A 19,231-nucleotide genomic window follows, 5' to 3' on the forward strand; every position below is an offset into this window, starting at 1 on the left:
CTGTAAGGCACTGAGAGATCTTGAATGCTAAATTGCCTGAATAGCAGTGGTCACAACATGTAACATTTATAGAACATTTTATTTGTCAGGGTACTTTTTATTTAGAATTCCATTTTGTTCTCACTAGGATACAGGGGTCAAGTATTTTTATTCCCATTTTTCCAGCTTAAGGAAAGAAATCGAAGTTGGACAGATAATTTTAAGTAAATTGCTCTAAGTCACATAGTTAGTTATTAGCGATGATTGGCCTAGGGCTTCCTTCCTGCCTGTTCCTCCCTGCCTGCAAATTGTGGTCATTTTCCCTCATTGCTTCCCCCATTACCACCCTGGGCCCTGCACAGAGGACACTCTCCACTTCATTTGTCCCTTCTCTTCCTCCATGGGCATTTTCCTCCTTGGCCTTCAAGGGTTCTTGTATGCTTAGAGTGGTTTTGTTTGGGCTTGTCGTCACTGTGCACATTCATAAGGTGGAGGGACGAAATATAAGAATAGTTTACTGTGCCTTACAAACATCAGTGGTTCACTCAAGTGTTTTGAGGTGGAGGGGCCTGGACCAAATAAGTGACTGGAGTCTGGTGTTCCGCCCTCACTATTCATTCACAGCCACATTAACTTGAAGCCCCACTGCAGATTTCAGTCCTCCTGAGAAATCAGGTTCTTTCTGGAGGCTTGTCTAACCAGGTCCCAGGTCGGGCTATCAGGCCTATCAGGCAGGGGTGGGCACTTTTTAGCCATACCCCTTGGAGGCAAACTGTCACCAGCTGATTTCTTCCTCAACTTCAACATACCATAGAATTTGACATTGGTGTTTTTTTTTTTCTTGAATGCATTTGTTTAATATCATCTACTCCAAATATTTGATCATTTCAGTACTTTGGACCTTGCCAATTCCTATTATAAATGGTTCATATTAACCTATAAGAACAGAAGTTTTAATCACACCAAGTATAAGTAGTTCCCTGTATAATAGCAGCATCGAAACTCTCTTAGGAGAAGGCGATTCCTATACAAGACTTCGTTACAAAACCTGGGGAAGCATAACAGGGGCCAGCTTTGTCTGACCCCCCCCCGTAGTATCCCAACAGGATCCCAAAGCCCAATGGGTGGAAACCGTTCCCTCCTCTCTAAAGCAGGGCCATTAGGTAAGTATTACTTAGTTCTGCACTCCTCATAAGTGGTCTCCAAAAACAGAGTTTGTATCATTGACTGCAAGATTTGGAAGCATTCCAGCAGACAGAAGCCCACAAAATGAGTCTTTATCCTAAGACACAGAGGAAAGGGACCCGAGCCCCATGACTCTCACATTATAAATTTGCTCACAGCTCATAAACTGCCCTCATCACCATGCTTCTTGACATGGATTCACACCCAAGGTTTTGCAGCTCATCAAAGATGGAGAGTGTAAATAGGCAGAGGACAAAAGAGGTAAATCTGGTAGCTACAGAGAAAGGGTGATTTGACTTCTGGTACAGACCATAGCAATAGTCCACTGACTTCATATCGCTTTTATCTTCCCTGCTTCCCCCTGTTCTTACTCTTTTGAGCTATTTATTGTATTTGGACGATAAATGTCTATTATGATAAGGATCAGAGTATAATGAAAATGGCATTGGATTTAAGGGCAAACAAATGGGTTTTGGGTCCTGGCTCAGCTCTGGGAAATTAACATTTTTACTATGCCTTGCTGTCTTCATTTATAAAATGGATAGGTTATTTAAGGTCTTGTTTGAGCTCTTGAAGAACATCCATCTGCTGTGGAGACCTCAAGCACTTCCTTAGAAAGGTAGTGAAGACATTCCACCTAGACTGTTGAGCTGAGCATGCCTGTTTGCCTCTTATTAATTCAGTGAAGGGAAGGAGAGGTGGAAATCCTTAGTGGGTAAGATTTTTCAGTAGATTTCTGGAAGAGAGATAGTGTGGGGTTGCCATGTGTATGTGTGAAACACAGTGAAGGAGTCTTCATCTCAGAATATGATATGGGGTTCTTCAGTGGAGACAGGACAGCCCTGTTTGGTGGAACCTGGGATGGCTTGGGGCCAGCAGGTGCATCAGGTGCACTAGAGAGTATTGGTGGGAAAGGGCTTAAACATAGTGGGGGGATAATGGCATTAGTGGTATGCACCTCCCCTCCAATCTGTCAGAGAAGCAGATTGCCCATTATTTATCCTCAGACCAAAATGAAGAAAAAAATTGAAAGCACTTCTATGCAGAAATTGTCAGATTGCCCTAGAGGATGAGGGCTAATAGTATAGATAGTGAAGCCCAGGGTAACGTCCTTTTTAGTCTGGCATGTTTATGCTCTAGCTTCATGGTCCACTTTCTGCCTATTTGCCCTAAAGCAAGTCCTGTCTGTCTATGTGTTCTACCAATGACCCAATTCCTAAGCAAACTTACTATCTGAAAACAGAATTACTGCCATAAGAGCACAAGATACCCTTACTAGCTACCCGGTCTTTCATCCTTAAACATCAATAAAATTTAAGATCCACCATACACATGAGGACAATAAGCACTGAAAGAAAAGATCCCAAGAGGAAAACTGACATTGGAAGAAACAGAAGTATTTTAGGAATCAGGAGAGAATTAAAAACAAACAAAATAAATACTCCCTGACTTGAGATTTTATATACATAAATCAAAGTTAGGTAGCTATGAAAAACGAATCATAAGATAACACAAATTTACTCATAAAAATTAAATATATGATGGCAGAACTAAAAGTTTCAATCACAGGTCTGAAAGATAGTGTAGAAAATTTTCCAGAATAAAGAGCAAAAAGACAGAGATAGACAAGGTTGGGGAAGAAAGGAGAAGTAGAAAAGGAATTCATGAGAGAGAATTCATACAGTTCAACTGTATCATGAAAGGTGACAAATGGCTACTAAGATTTCCAACTAATAATGAGAACACAGAAAAAAATAGTAGAGAGAAAATTAACAAAGAAAAAACCAGAAGACAATTTCCCAGTGTTGAAGAAGCCCCAGACCTCAAATTGAGAGGTCCACCAAATTTCAACAGGATAAATGAAAAATCTACCTATCTGAATTATACACTAAGGACAATGTTTTTCTTTTATTTTTTAATTTTTATTTTTTATATGAAATTTATTGTCAAATTGGTTTCCATACAACACCCAGTGCTCATCCCAACAGGTGTCCTCCTCAGTACCCAACACCCACCCTCCCTTCCCTCCCACCCCCCTATCAACCCTCAGTTTATTCTCAGTTTTTAAGAGTCTCTTATGGTTTGGCTCCCTCCCTCTCTAACTTTTTTTTTCCTTCCCCTCCCCCATGGTCTTCTGTTAAGTTTCTCAGATCCACATAAGAGAGAAAACATATGGTACCTGTCTTTCTCTGTATAACTTATTTCACTTAGCATAACACTCTCCAGTTCCATCCACGTTGCTATGAAAGGCCATATTTCATTCTTTCTCATTGCCACGTAGTATTCCATTGTGTATATAAACCACAATTTCTTTATCCATTCATCAGTTGATGGACATTTAGGCCCTTTCCACAATTTGGCTATTGTTGAAAGTGCTGCTATAAACATTAGGGTACAAGTGCCCCTATGCATCAGCACTCCTGTATCCCTTGGGTAAACTCCTATCAGTGCTATTGCTGGGTCATATGCACGAGAATTTTTCTCGAAGCTAAAACAAGCAATCCTAAAATTTGTATGGAACCATAAAAGACCCCGAATAACCAAAGTAATATTGAAGAAGAAGACCAAAATGGGAGGCATCACAATCCCAGACTTTAGCCTCTACTACAAAGCTGTAATCATCATGACAGCATGGCATTGGCACAAAAACAGACACATAGACAAATGGAATAGAATAGAGACTCCAGAACTGGACCCACAAAAGTATGGCCAACTAATCTTTGACAAAAGCAAGAAAGAATATCCAATGGAAAAAAGACAGTCTATTTAACAAATGGTGCTGGGAGAACTGGACAGCAATATGCAGAAGGATGAAACTAGACCACTTTCTTACACCATTCACAAAAATAAACTCAAAATGGATAAAGGACCTGAATGTGAGACAGGAAACCGTCAAAACCCTAGAGGAGAAAGCAGGAAAAAACCTCTCTGACCTCAGCCACAGCAATTTCTTACTTGACACATCTCCAAAGGCAAGGGAATTAAAAGCAAAAATGAACTATAGGGACCTCATGAAGATAAAAAGCTCCTGCACTGCAAAGGAAACAATCAGCAAAACTAAAAGTCACCCAACAGAATGGGAAAAGATATTTACAAATGACATATCGGACAAAGGGCTACTATCCAAAATCTATACAGAACTCACCAAACCCCACACCTGAAAAACAATCCAGTGAAGAAATGGGCAGAAGACATGAATAGACGCTTCTCTAAAGAAGACATCCAGATGGCCAACAAGCACATGAAAAGATGCTCAACGTCGCTCATCATCAGGGAAATACAAATCAAAACCACACTGAGATACCACCTCATGGTAGCCACCACAGTCAGAGTGGCTAAAATGAACAAATCAGGAGACTATAGATGCTGGCGAGGATGTGGAGAAACGGGAACCCTCTTGCACTGTTGGTGGGAATGCAAACTGGTGCAGCTGCTCTGGAAAACAGTGTGGAAGTTCCTCAAAAAATTAAAAATAGATCTACCCTAGGGCAATCTTGATGGTAGGGAAGAAGAGTCATTTGATTTTGACGCTTAGAACATCCTCCTTCGAGTGGTCCAGAAGTTCTCTGTATGACACTAGATGTGGAAAAGAAAATGCAACCCTGGCATCTACTTAGGTTTGTAGCATACAGTTGGCCGTATTGATATAAATTATGTTTATTGCTTTTCAATTTTTAGTCACATAAGACACTTAATTGTAGCATATTGTAAGTTGAATGTACGTAAGAACAGTTGTGACGCAGTTGCTATAAAAGTCAAGCTCAAAGAATATGTGAAGTGATTGGGGTAGAGGGAAGGTAGAGGGACTCATATGCTCATGATATACAGAAGAATATTGCATAATGGCTTAAAAAGATATAGTGTGATAGTTTATCAATAGAAGGACTAAAAATAACATAGCTCCCAGTTACTGGGAAGAGGTGGGAGACAGTGTGAGTAAAATCTTTCTCTTGAAGAGCAGAGAATTGATAAGTGTCTTAAATTGGGGAAACAGGAACAGAAAGTACATATATTGATTAGAGTTATGGAGGAAGTCCCTAGAAAACAAAAATTCAAACTGGATTGAATTGATCACCCAGCAGAATGGGATCGAGGACAGGGAAGCACGTGGAAGGGTAAAATTTCTTACCATTGTGAGCTCTTCAGCACTATTTGATTTGTTACCATGTCTGTGTATTGTTTTCCTTAATATTTTCTTGAAAATTAAAATAAATGGCTTCTTTTCTAACATTGAGAGGTTCTGTTTGCAAAGACAACAGCCTAGAGATAAATTAGGTTAAGCCACATGAAATAGCTGATATTTGTCTCATTTGGGCCTGCACAAATGGAAACTTCATTTGGTTCAACCTAAGTAGCTTTCAGATTTGGGACTTTAATGTGGACATGTCTTTTTATATGAAGGTCCAGCGTGTGGTCAAGTCTGTGACATCGTGGCATTTTGGAAATGTCATAATTAATTATGGTCAACACAGCCCTTCTTTCCAACCAACATTTCAAGCCCTGCTCAACTTACAAGGGAGAACTCACAAGACACATCCTCCAAGCCCAAATCCTTTATTCAAAAGATTTAATTCTTTTTCTTCTAGACACCCTTAACCCTGTATTTTTCATATCTGTCATAAAAGTTTTTATATTCTGCCTTTGACAACCGTTAGTGTATTTGTCTCATCTCCCTGTTAGAATGCCCAACCTTTGGGGGAACGATTCATGTTCTACTGGGGGAGACTGCATGGTTTTGAAACCAATCTGAGCTTGCCTTAGCCACTTTCTAGCTGTGTGGCTTTGGGCAAATTACTTCACATCTCCAGCACTCAGTTACCACATTGCCTAAATGGAAACAGTGATGTCTGTCCCCAGGTCCAGCAGAATGTCTCGATAGGAGAACATTTGTACAATGCTTAACACAATGCCTAGCACACAGCAGATGTGTAATTAGTAACCGCTGACACCCTCTTCTCCTTCTTCATCCTTGAGTCTTCCACAGCGCCAAACACAATTCTTTTCACACAGATGCTTGCCCGGAAATGAGGGGTAAAAAAGAATTGAAAGATGCTACGAGTATTGCAAAACCCTTTGAAGAAAGTAAACAGTACCATTACTTTTAAACTATGAGTTCTTAATTAAGAATATTAAAGAGGAAATACCATTGGTCTCTGCTTTGCCTATTAATTGGACAGAAAGCCCTCTAGAGATGGAAAACAGTTGAGATTGAAAACATCTTGTCTGTCACCCTCCATCTTTCGCATATTGGCCATGTATCATTGGTTATGAGCTCCGCTAGAATTGGAGCAGAGTCTATAGCCATGGAAAGCAGCCTGGGAAGCTGCCATGGAATTCTAGACCTTATAAAATGCCCACTGTTCTCCCATTGTGCATTAAGCTAAGCACTTGGCCCTTTCTCTTGAGTTCAGAGCTTTGCTCATAAAGACTCCAGCCTGCTTTTCTGAGATTGGCTCAATGGTTCCATGAGCCTTTCCTGAGTGGCCCACTTGCCTAACACTTTGCTCATCCTTCCCATCACCATCAATCCCATTCTGATCTAGAACATGTATGCCAGAGTGTGTGCACAGAGAAGATAGTCAATATGTTTACATTAGACACAGGTAAGGGAAGCCCTGAACGCCCACTTGTCTGGTTTCTGAATTACCCCCACCGAAACCTAAAGGTGTCTTTCACAATGGGAGCATCCATGTAGATGGACATCAGTAAAGCCCAACTATCTTGAAGAAGTCAATTAGGAAAATGTGATGGCTACCAGTTTAAGGTATTGAAGGAAGGAAAGTTTCCATGGAGAGGTCACAGGAGTGGAGGGTTGCAAATGATAAGACAGGCTCCAGTGTAGAAGCCTTGGATGGAGGCTTGTGCATACAGCTTCGTAAGGGGAAGCAGGGTGTGAAAGGGATGTTCTCCATCCTTAGGAGCAGGAGGAGCTTTGGAGCTCAGGGATGCAGGGTCAGAGGAGTAGACGGATAAGACTCTCTGGCCCACCTGCCAGGATTTTGTACCATCACTCTGCATAATTATTCTTGAAAATATAAACATTGCCAGGGCTGACTGACAAGTATTGTTCCAGCACGGAGGGCTGTCAGGGCAAATCAATCCAATTCCACCACATGCCAGTGTGTAAAACAGATATAATTTTGGCTGTTAGGGGCTGTCAAAGCGAAGGATGTGCCGTATGTGTATTTTGAAGTGTGGTGTTCCCTTCAGTCTCACAGCTTGAAAGATTTCTGGGGCTTTCCCCCTCCCTGGATGTTTTCTACAAGAAGTTTTTGGATTTTAACTTCAAATAACTCCATCGCCCTTATCTGTGGTGACATTGGATTTCCATTAAGCTCCATTCCTGCTCCCTTACCCCCACAGCTGCTCTGCTCTCGTTCAGCACAGGAGCCTTGAAATTCGGTTTTGGATGAAAGGGTCCTTTGCTGCCACTGGATGTTGTATGAGGCATCCACGTAGGAAACTGATACCCTCTCAGGAATGTAAAGTCACTTGCGAAGTGTTTTGCCCATCACTGGACCCAATGCCAGGCTTAGCCCAAAGGCTTATGACGGTCTGAGCTTCATGGACCCCTTGGGAATCCCTGGAAGTCTACTTCCTCCCTTGGTGGCTCAGTGCTGTGGTGAGCATCAGAGTTGAGGCCCTCAGAAGGTGGCTCACTCAACATCTTTCCTCACTCTTCCAGAATGTTTCTGTATCTCTTAACCACTGTACCCTAACTGGCTTCCACAAGAATCTCTTCTGCCAGTTTCCTTCTCTCCCTTCCTTCCTCCCTCCCTTCCTCCCTTCCTTCCTCCCTTCCTTCCTTCCTTCCTTCCTTCCTTCCTTCCTTCCTTCCTTCCTTCCTTCCTTCCTTCTTTCCTGTGCCTATTTAATTCCTTACTCTCTACTATTCTCCTTAACTTACCAGCACCCTTAAATCTCTCCCTCAAACTCCCCCAGCCCCATCCTCTAGATTTGCCGCCATGCTATCTCTAGACTGACCTTTGTGCCCTGACCCATCCCCTACTCCCTTTTACCCCCGTCTCCCACATGTGCAGTCTCTACTCACCGCCTCCACTTCTTCCCACTTACTCCTGTGCCTCCATCAAGCCACCTTCTGCTCCTCAGGCTCATTCATGGCCCTTTCTCAGGTGTACATTTTGGTCACATGGTTCCTTGTTCTCTGTTTTGATTACCTGACATGTTCTAGGCCCAGCAGTGAGTGTGGGGGAAATAGTATCCCCAAAGCATTCTTGCATATGCGCTTAGACCTTGATTTTTAAGCCATTATGATGAGATATCGTCATATCTTGTAGCACTTTCACCGAGGGTAGCTTTTGTGTCGTGTGTTTATTCCATATGGAGTTTGGCCACAAGAACGACTCTGAGGAAGATCACTATTTACTCTCTAGACATCACTGAGGGCATTGATCCCCTGTGTAAAATCCATTTGATATATTCCTTCAAAAACTAAATGCCATGAAGAATCTTACTTACCATAAGGAGTTTCTCTGCTTTTACGTATGGGCAGTCAAGATTTTGTAAATTACTGTGTTTCTCTTTTGGCTTCTGCTGCAAGGACGCTTGGAGTCAAATTATGACTTAATGTGAATGACCACGTGGGACCCTCGAATCTGCACACTTGCATTTCTACTAATATGTCTCTTAGCCTTCTATTCCACTTTCCCTGACTCGAGTTTTGATTTGAATTTTTTTGTTTTTCTTCGCCTAGTCACAGCAAGTACTGAAAAATCTTTTGTGAATGAAGCAAAGGTGTTAGTAAAAGATACGATAGATTCAAGTATGTGTGTTTTTCTGCTTCTTTAGGTTGTGGGTTGCTTGATGACAGGGGTTACTCTGCCTATTCTTTTGCTAGGCCCTAGAAAAATGTCCAGGCTATAGTTGGTGCTTTGTAAACACTTACTGAACTAAATTGATGAAAGTCAACCCACAGCTCGCTAGGTGGACAAAGTTGAGCTCACACAGTTTTTCTTTCATTTTGTTTTCTGTAAGAAAGTCAAGGCAGAATATTGTAGTAGAAAGAATTTTAGCTCTGCCTGTCACTGGTTGGACAACCTTGGGTGAGTTACTTAGCTCGTCTGAGGCTCTTTTTACTTTAATCTGAAAATGGAGATAAGGATACCCTACTGGACTGCTGTTAAGATTGATAATTCTTGTAAACCTCTTAGCGCATTTTCTGGCCCATAATAGCAATGTGCACATGTTAGGCCCCTCCCCACTTCCCCATTTCATTGGAAATAACACTTGGTAAAGGATAAGTGGATTGCTCTATGACCACAAGTAAGTCAATTAATTGTGGTGTCATCTGTAAAATAAATGTGACTGTTGACCTCATTCAGAGAGATATGAAAATTAATTGATGGTAATGCACATTGGGATTTTTTGCTGAAAAGTACTTAAGAATGGCTCAGTATTATTATAAGTTCTATTTCATCATTAATATTATTTATGAATATTTGGCCTTGTCTTCTCCCGGTATGTTTTATGTCTGTGGTCTTAATTGCATTTATTTCCAATTTAGTACCAACTTGTATTTTAATAAAAATGTAGATGAAATTGAAAAACATAGTTCCAGTCTTTCATGCAACTTTATTTTTACAAGGTGGATGATTTTACCTATTTCAGTATGCTGCCCACGAAACAGACATAAAGATGTTTAGTAAATAGTATTTGGTCATCCTACTTAAAATCAAGCTCAGGTATTTTTCAAGGTATTTAAGTTTTAATTCTTACTTTTCTCACTCTTATTTTGTTGACAATTTTCTGATGAAGTTCTTCATTATGAGACATTTGGTCCATTTCAGAAGATAAACACGAATGTTTCAAGTATTTTATAGAAGACATGTTAGCTAGATGAAATCCCTATTGCCATTTAACATCAGGAGGCCCTCACTGCCTTCAGTCTCAAAGCGGGGCTTGTGTTACAGAATCCAGTGTCCCCTTCTCGGTCACCATCTAGCTGTGTGGCCCTGGGGAAGACGTGTCACTTGTTGACTGTCAAACATGAGGCAGTCAGCCTCAATAATCTTTAAGTTCTTTTGCCATTACAGTGTCAGGTCCTTTGCAATGGAACCGCTGAAGGTGATCCCTCCATTTGGGTCTGTAAGGAAACAGAGAGACCACATCTACTCCAGAATATTATCTTCTAGAATTTAATCCTTTTTACTTTTCTTCTCAGAATTTTAAAATATGCTTCCTTTTAACTGAAGATCACTTAGTACCTGGCATATATTAGAGATTTCAATTAATGACTCAATTTAAGGTTCATGTGCTGAGCAGGACATGTGCACTGGGCCAAGGGGGCTTTCTATAAAGCCCCATTACTGAAGAAATTGGAAGCACATAGTTCCAATTTCATCCTTAAGTGGGTAGGGTTTTATTGATTTATTTATTTACTTAGTTACTTAGTTAGTTAGTTTTAGAGTTAGTAGTAATAGATACAGACGTGGATGAATACTTCATCTGTAGCCTGCATGTGCATATATAGAATATCTGCTTCTGGGAGATATCAATACCAGGAACGTGATTTAAACCATCTGAAATTGCAAGTGTATCCGTAAACTACTGCAGGTACTTGTGAGAAAACGCATTTGTCAGTGGTTGTAATTACGTGATACTAACAGAAAACTGGAAATCTACTCAGTTCTGGTACTCTTGAAGCAAATGACCAAGGGCCCCAAATTTTCACTCTGGAAAATTCCATTAATGACAAAGATGTCCGGATAGTTTTAGCCACTGATTATTATTGCTGGTCATCAATTTCTCTCTGATTCTGTAAAGTAGATTTATTCATAGAATATCTAATCACATGCTTTGTTTTGACTGTATCAGGGTACATGGATCGGTCTGCAGACCACCTGAGTTTGAAGGTGTATTTGTTAAACCACCTATATCTCTTACTGATACCTCCTTGTCTTCAGGCAAGGTGAATTTTAAAGAAAAACTTTCCTATGAAGCCTTTTTTAAAAATCAACTATCTTTTTGAGTTTTCCTCCAAATGTAAAAAAATTATATGCTTACCTGATAGCTTATTTATCATGGGATCTTTAGACTCACTTCACTCAGAATATTTTGTATAAAATGAATCCAAATGTTCATAGGGCCCTTAAAGACAGTGTTATTCAAAGTGCTAGTCCACCGTGACGTAAAGAGCTTGTCCAGAATGTGAATCAGTGCATTTCTTCCTTCATTAAGACAGTCTTGCTCCCAGAAAAAGTCACCTTAATGCCATTCAGACCGCCAGACCAAACCTCCCGATGCCGGGCTCTTAGCTACAGCACTGAAAGACTCAGGATAAATGGAAGTCCAGGGTTTCTGCAGCTTAGGCAAGTTACTGAACTTCTCTGTGCCACAGGCCCTGAGAATGGAGACACTGGTAGGGTGGAGAGGGAGAGTGTAGGCAGGGGAGCTCAGTGGATGAGAGGAATAACCAGCAATGAGGGGACAGAAATGGTGTAGAGACTGATGGCTCCTTAAAGTAGATACTTTGAGATAGCTGGAGCTCTAGCTGAAGAGAGGGGATAGTGGCCAGAAATCAGGCACACAGGCTCTGAAGTACCTGGGGTTGAGGTTGGAGGATGGCCTCCATTTGAGGCCATGGAAGTCCTCGGGGCATAGCCAAGATTTTATTTGAGTCAAGGAGGGCCCCATACTCTCTTGGAAGAGATTAGGAAGAAATTCTTAGGTCAGTGAAAGGAGAGCTTCAGGTTAGTTATTCTCTCCACCCCTGACCTCTGAGAATTTGGCTGCTTTATGGCCTATAGGATTGTTGTCAGTTAACTGAAATGATATGATTAAATAGCATTTATCTGTGGCTGTTATTACCGTTTGATACATTTTTTCTTTTTAAAATTTTTTTTTTTAACGTTTATTTATTTTTTTGGGACAGAGAGAGACAGAGCATGAACGGGGGAGGGGCAGAGAGAGAGGGAGACACAGAATCAGAAACAGGCTCCAGGCTCTGAGCCATCAGCCCAGAGCCCGACGCGGGGCTCGAACTCACGGACCGCGAGATCGTGACCTGGCTGAAGACGGCCGCTTAACCGACTGCGCCACCCAGGCGCCCCTGATACATTTTTTCAATAAATATTTTCATTGTACCAACTGTATGCAAAACACTGTAAGGCCCTGTCAGGAATGTAAATACAAACACAAAAGTGTTACCTGTGTTTCTGAGTGGCTTCTAGTCTTCTAAGAGAGAAATTCTGATGAGAGGGAATACATTGGCAAAAGGCCACCCTTCATATAATCTATTGTGTCCCAAACCAACAGAGCAAATTAATGCAAAATAGCCCATTTCTGAACGAAAAGATGCACTTACTGCTTTCAAGGTCAGTATAGGAAAACTGGTCTCATCAATTTTAGTTTTGAAGGTGATGGAAATGTGGCTTTACCCATAGCTTTAAAAACTTAAACTTATTTCCCACCGATTTCTTCTCCTATCTGAAATTTTTTTTAACTGTAAATCAAAAACGAAAAGAACTTAAATACTTGCCTTGACATGATGAAAGTAAATCAAGTGGCAATTTAATTCCCACTGAACATGTGACCACCGTGGAGTTAAATATTAGATTTAAATATGGCAGCTAATTCTCTGCAAGAATTACATTTGTCTCTTTATATGGGCACTCTACCTAATGAACACATTTCTCTTCTCTTAAATTCAGCCGTTGCTACTGGAGCATGAGAAATTAATATACATTCTTATATTCATTAATATTGTTGCTCATAAAAGACCTTTTGATTTTTATCACCCTGAGTTCCCAGAGGCCCATGGAAGCCGTCATTGCTCCAAACCACATGAATTATCGGGGGAAAAATCCTATTAAGGCAAAACCTTAATCACCGCTTGTATTTTACATCAAATTGTATCTAAAAAGAAACTGTAGAGCATATCCATCAACAGAGAATGAATAAATAAATGGCGGTATAGTCCTCTCACAGAATATTATAAAGTAGTAAAAGCAAAAGGATGACTACCACACACATACTGGAACTCAATGTAACTCAATCTCCAGGGCGCTGTTGGGTAAAAAAGGCAAGATGCGAAGAATACACATTCTCGCATCATATCTCATTAGGGATATAGCGTTAGTAGCGAACCTGTAGAGGAAATGAGTAACACAAAATTCAGGGTAGTAACTGGGCCCCAGAAGAGAGTGGGGAAGTGGATACAATCAAGAAAGTCCCAGTGGTAGAGTGGTGCTTTCAACATACTAGTGATAGTCTGTTTTTTAAATGGGATGGTGGGCTTATGGGCATTCATTTTAATACCATTATTTCAACTACAGAATTTTGATTTATATTTTCTTGTGTTTTCACAATGCAGTTCACATTCAAGTTAAAAAAAAAAAAAGACTTAAAAAAATTTTTTTTAATCTTCATTTATTTTTGAGAGAGAGACAGAGTGTGAGCAGGGAAGGAGCAGAGAGAGAAGGACACACAGAATCCAAAGAAGGCTCCAGGCCCTGAGCTGTCAGCACAGAGCCTGACGTGAGGCTCGAACCCACAAACCGTGAGATCATGACCTGAGCCAAAGTCGGACGCTCAACCGACTGAGCCACCCAGGTGCCCGCCCCCCCAAAAAAAGACTTTTAAAGAAAGTTCATCAAATTAAACCACAGTAATAAATCTTCTGTGTGCTCAGCACCTGAGACATTGCACAAGACTATAGGAGATAGATAGGGTTGCTTTTAAACTCAGGGAGTTTCCAGTTATGAAATGAATGGAAGACATAAGCCAGAATTCAACTAAGCACAAGTCATGATATAATATGAATTCAGAGAAGGAGGTCGTCGGTGGTCAAAGTGGTCTTGGAAACTCTCAGGAAGTGAGAATTTGAACTCACCTTTGAAGGGTGAACTAAACAGAAAGGAAGCTGGGAGATTATGTTTACTTTTTATTCTATTGTTTACATATTCTATTTTTCTTGCCATGTGTAGCACAATTTATAACGGAAAAGAAACTGTGGTATGGAAGAAAAAAAAAAAAAAAAAAAAACATTTACTCTGGATTCAGACCTGAATTCAAACTTCAACTTCTCTGTTCCCATGCCGTGAATCACTGAAATTTCTGCAGGCTCAGTTTCCCTGTGTACAAAATGCAGAGAAGGTTGCTTCCCAGGGCTGTGTGAGAAAAATGAGAGAATATTGTTGGCTGGACATTCCAAGCTCCAGAGGGCGTCCCGATCTCTTTTTAATACTGCCATTCAGGGACGAGCCTTCCAGAAAAGAATGGTGGCCAATGGGCTGGTGGAACCCTTGAGCTGAGAAGTTCAACATTTGATGGACAGGGTGAAGAGCCACATACTCCCACTATGGCTCTGTCCTCCACAGAGTCTCTTTTGGGGCTTCCCACTGGCTCTGTTCTTCTGAGAAATGCTTTGCTCTGCTCCCCTCCTTGCAGCTGATGGGCTTCCAGAAAGCCTTGGCTGCCTCCTGCCTTGTTCCTTGGGAAAGTGTATGGATGAATTGATGTGGGCCAGCTCCACTCTAGACTAGAGGGGGAAATATTCTCTCTTCCCACCATGCATCTATTCTTATCTCTTCTTGGCATTGGATAACCAAGACTGGGGACATGATCTTAGAATGGGCTGGGGAAGCCAGCCATAGCACAGACTAGACGTTTCTGGAAGGAGAAATGAGTCTCAACCATGGTCTAGCCCACCTCAGCAGGAGGCTAAAGCTGGGACGGGGACAAATCTTTAATTAGAAATGCCCAGACCTTGCCTTTTCCCCTTGTGTCCTTTGAGCCTCTTTCCCTCAGGAGTCTGAGGCGTCTTAACAAAGAATTAGGGATTCCTAGCTCTCTCTCTGCCTTTCCCCACTAGACACATGACTAACAAGTATATGCAAGGTGTCTGGCTTATGAGAGGCCTGCTATTAATGTCCAATCCCTTCTCATCTCTCCCCTTTCCTAATCTGGGAAGTTCATTAATGACATTCCGCAGCCAACGAGGAGGTCGCTACTTGATTTCTATCGAAAATGACCATTGAGTCCTGGAAAGCAAGCCAGTGCAACCTCCTTCCAGCCATTTGGGCGGACTGTGAGGATGGATACTGAGTTTCTCCTCTGGTTTGCCAGTGCAGAGGGGCAGAGTCTCAGGCCTGCACGCTCAGGAGGCAGGCCCCTGACTCCCACCCTCAGCCTTTACCTCCACGTGCCTCGATTCCAATTTCCATTCTGTCTTTGTTTTCCAGTTGTTCAACACATCAAGCGACATAACATTGTTCTGAAAAGGGAGCTAGGCGAAGGAGCCTTTGGAAAAGTTTTCCTAGCTGAATGCTATAACCTCTGTCCTGAGCAGGACAAGATCTTGGTGGCAGTGAAGGTAAGAGAACACTCCAGAATGTCTCATTATCTGTTGTCGCACTAATGTGTGGAAGCGCATTGTGTCATTTTGTATTTGGCCAATTCAGGAGCCAATTATGTCTGCTATGGTGGATGTGTTCGAATTTCCTGTACCCAAATGGACAGCAGGAAGGGTGTTTGGGGCACATCTAGCTGTCTGAGCTTCTTCTCGGGGCAACCTGTCCATCTCCAGGCTGTGAATAGCTTTGGGCTACTCTGACAAGTCAATGCTAACTCAATTCTGGGTGGAGGTCGGTAGGGTCAAACAGAATTCACCCAGCTAAGTCTTGGAGACTCAATCTGTCTCCTCAGATTGCTTGATGCTGATGCCAAGCTCAGCTAGAGCTTGTCTCTGGTGAAGGTTCTAGAAGGGAGACCAGAGTTCACTTTTCCCTCTCAGCCTCTGCTCTGCTGACGTCTTCTGTTATATCTTACCCTGTCCCTCCCAAATGTTCCCAGAGCCCCAGTACTGTAAACAGTGCGGGCAAGACTCTATCCTGGGGTGGATGGAGTCTCTCGTAAATTCCAGTACCCTAGGAGATACAAGGTCTTACTGAAATAAAAGAGTCTGAAAGTCCTTACTTCTAGCCATTTCCCCCAAAACTCAAAAAGGAGACCTGGCCTTCAATAACATAAATATTACTGGAGGGGAACAAAAGTTCCACCGAGTTCTCTAAAACACAAGAATTAACAAAAATAGCGCAAAAGACTTGAGCGTATCTTTTACATATGCATTGTCAACATTTTAAAAAACAACTCACCAAGGTATTGAATAATATATGCAAACCACTTAAAAGAGGCATATATTTATTAAATGAATTAGGTGGCAAAGGAATGTAGACTTGGCTAGCATAATAAAATGCAACTTCTTGGCTTAACAGAAAATGACTGGGTTTTGTTTGTTTCTGCCAAACACAGAATGTTTACATGAGTGGCGTTTGTTTACTGGTTATAATCAGGACAACCTTTCATGTTTAAAAAAATCAGATGTATATTCCATTACTGTTGTACTTAGCATTAAAATACTCTGGTATATACAGAATAGGTCACTGAGGAGAGAGGTAAAATTCTTCTTGAACTTTCTCATCCTGCAGATTAAACACAGTTTCTGTTAAAACTCATCCAAAGGAAAAAACAGTGCATTTGCTTTCTTTATCTTCCAAAGTAACCAACATGAGTGGATGCTCTTAGACGCTCACCAGAGGTTTCTAAAAGCTGCATTTTAAAGTGAATAAAGGACATGGTGGCCCATTTGGTTGAGCATCGGAACTTGTCTCAGGTCATGATCTCACAGCTTGTGGGTTCGAGCCCCGCATGGGGCTCTGTGCTGACAGCTCTGTGCCTGGAGCCTACTTCAGATTCTGTGTCTCCCTCTCTCTCTGCCCACCCCCCCCCAACCACCCGCTCACACTCTGTCTCTCTCTCTCTCTCTCTCTCTCTCTCTCTCTCAAAATAAATACACATAATAATAAAATAAAAATAAAGCGAATAAAGAACAGAATTTTCTAGGGAGGGTAAATGTAGTGTCAATAAACATCATACTAAGTTAAGCAAATGGAAGGGAGAAAGGGAGCCAGAGGAGAGGAAACAGGAAGGAGATGCTAGAAAGATGTGAGGTCAAGTAGGGTAGAAGGTGTAAAATAAGAATCCTGCTCTGATTCTGGGGGCGGGGGTGGGGGGGGCAGGGGTTTAATTCCTGCTGTTGCGATTCCTTCCTCTTTCCTTTCCTTTACCCCAAAAGTTTGTTATTTTTTAAAGCACAGAATGTTCAGAACATTTGGCAGGGTTATATCTGCAGGCTCTGCTCTCTTCTGCCGCTCTTTTTTCCCCCTTAGGATAAATGGGACCAAGAGGTGCCTCTATTTTTGTAGATTCGTAGACTGATAAAACATGAGAGCTGGAAAAAGCTTAGGGAAGAGCTGATCCTAATCTAGTCATGAGTTATACACAAGGACACTGAAGACCATGGATTTGTGTTCTGGGCTCATGTTTCCTCCCACTGATATCTGGAGACCACCCAGGCAACTAAGTCAGCCCATCAGATTCTGAATTCAGATTCTTGAGGTCACAAGGTGAGACTCTTTGAATGTACAAACATTCTGGGAGATTAGAGAATCCTAGATGATCGTGTAGGAGTAGCTGAGGGACCTCGGCCAGATAGGGAGAAATTTCTCAGTGGGTATAGCTTTTCTTTTTGGTATCATTTCTTATTCTCTGCCTACTTCGCTGTATTTCTTTGAATGCCCTTGAAGAGAGGGTGTTGCATGGCTAAATCCAGGGCACCCTCAGCTCTTGGGTTACATTTCCTTCCCAACACATGCCAAAATAAGGTTTCAGGGCTTGGGCTGGTGATGAAAGATCAGCCGGCATCAGCCGTGTGTAGCCAGTGGGGCATGCTTCCACGTGGTCACATCTCCCTTGGCTACTGTCGGTGAGGCTTCTCTGGTTTGAATCACAGTCACAGCCCTAATCCCACCTCTGACCTAGACCCAGGACCTAGTCCTCATAGACACCCTGGCTTTGCCAAATAAGTTCGCAAATGAATGACCTATGAAGAGTGCTTGTTAATTAACACCGCTAAAAACAAGCAAACAAACAAACAAGAGACAAGCCAAGGAACAAAAACTTGGATTTTTCCCTTTTATCAAATCCTGACTCCTCCTCTGCCAGGTCCTTCTTGTTGAAATTCAAATGCAACTGTTGTTTCAAGCAGAGAGGACAAAATGCCTGCAGCTCAAAAATGCAGTTCCAACTTCAAGGTCGCACACCTAGGAAGTCTCATCTCAGTGATCTTGCATGTGCAGTTTTGTTGAAATCAAAGGCTTTGTTTATGTTCGCTGGAATGACTTCAAGCTTCAGAGAGGATGCCCAGGTTAATTTTCCGGGATCCGCAGGCTGCAACGTCACAAGGAAGGAGTCGGGTCTTCTACAGGCTCCGGATGAATGGATCAGAATAGCACATGGGCCTTTTACAAAGCTGCTGTCTCCAGCCCAACCTGCTCAATTTTAGGGCTGCGAGCTGGCCAATTGAAAGTGCGTTCAAAGACTATCCCAGGAGCCTGGGAAGAAAGCGTGTATGGTTCCGGCCCTAACCACAGGAAAGCGAATTTTGAAGGAATGAGACAAGCTGAATGCAGCTTCCGGGGCCTGCACAGACTGTCACCTCTGAGGAGTGGCTGCGGGAGCTGCTTCTCTCCCATTGGAGGCACCCAGGGATGTTTGACAGGCTTTCTGCCCGTTGCCTAGCAACCCCCGCAGCATTGATTATGTATGCTAAGAAATTGCAGCTATTGTCCTTTTTCTTTCTCTAGAAGGAGCTGACTGGTTTGAAATCCAAGACTTTGCATTCAGACTGACAGATGTCAGTTTCCTGTAAATTCTGGCGTCGCCTGCCCCAAGTGATTTCAGAACTGGAGGGATCCACGGGAACCGATTTGAGACGGAAGTGATCCTAAGGCATGTGTAGGGCATTCGAGGGTGCAGGAGGGCTGAGCGTGCCTCTCCCTTTAGAGTATCTGCTTGTTTGGAGCCAACCAGACTGACCTTTTCTTGATATTTTTGGATGACCTTTGTTTTTTAAAAAGTGAAATAGATTTGACAATTATTTTTTTTTCCTCTTTACACTGTATTACAATTGAAGAGCCCATAAAGAAAATGAGAAGCAGAGAAACCAGTCTTTGATCAGAATGAGTTACTTTACCTTTAAGTAACTCAA

The 19,231-nt window shown here is 42.0% G+C and overlaps 1 protein-coding gene across 2 annotated transcripts in view; it reads left to right on the top strand.

The window, feature by feature from the left end:
* NTRK2 (neurotrophic receptor tyrosine kinase 2) overlaps nucleotides 1–19,231 on the top strand; it is a 338,909-nt gene that overhangs the window by 233,339 nt on the left and 86,339 nt on the right. For both annotated transcript variants that reach the window (XM_086685110.1, XM_086685109.1), the window contains one exon: nucleotides 15,366–15,496. In XM_086685110.1, coding sequence (XP_086541236.1) covers nucleotides 15,366–15,496 — 131 coding nt within the window. The remainder of the gene's footprint in view (nucleotides 1–15,365; nucleotides 15,497–19,231) is intronic.

This window comes from Puma concolor, chromosome D4 (assembly GCF_028749965.1).
Source record: "Puma concolor isolate L17-30 chromosome D4, mPumCon1.1.hap2, whole genome shotgun sequence".
NCBI classification, from domain to species: Eukaryota; Metazoa; Chordata; class Mammalia; order Carnivora; family Felidae; genus Puma; species Puma concolor.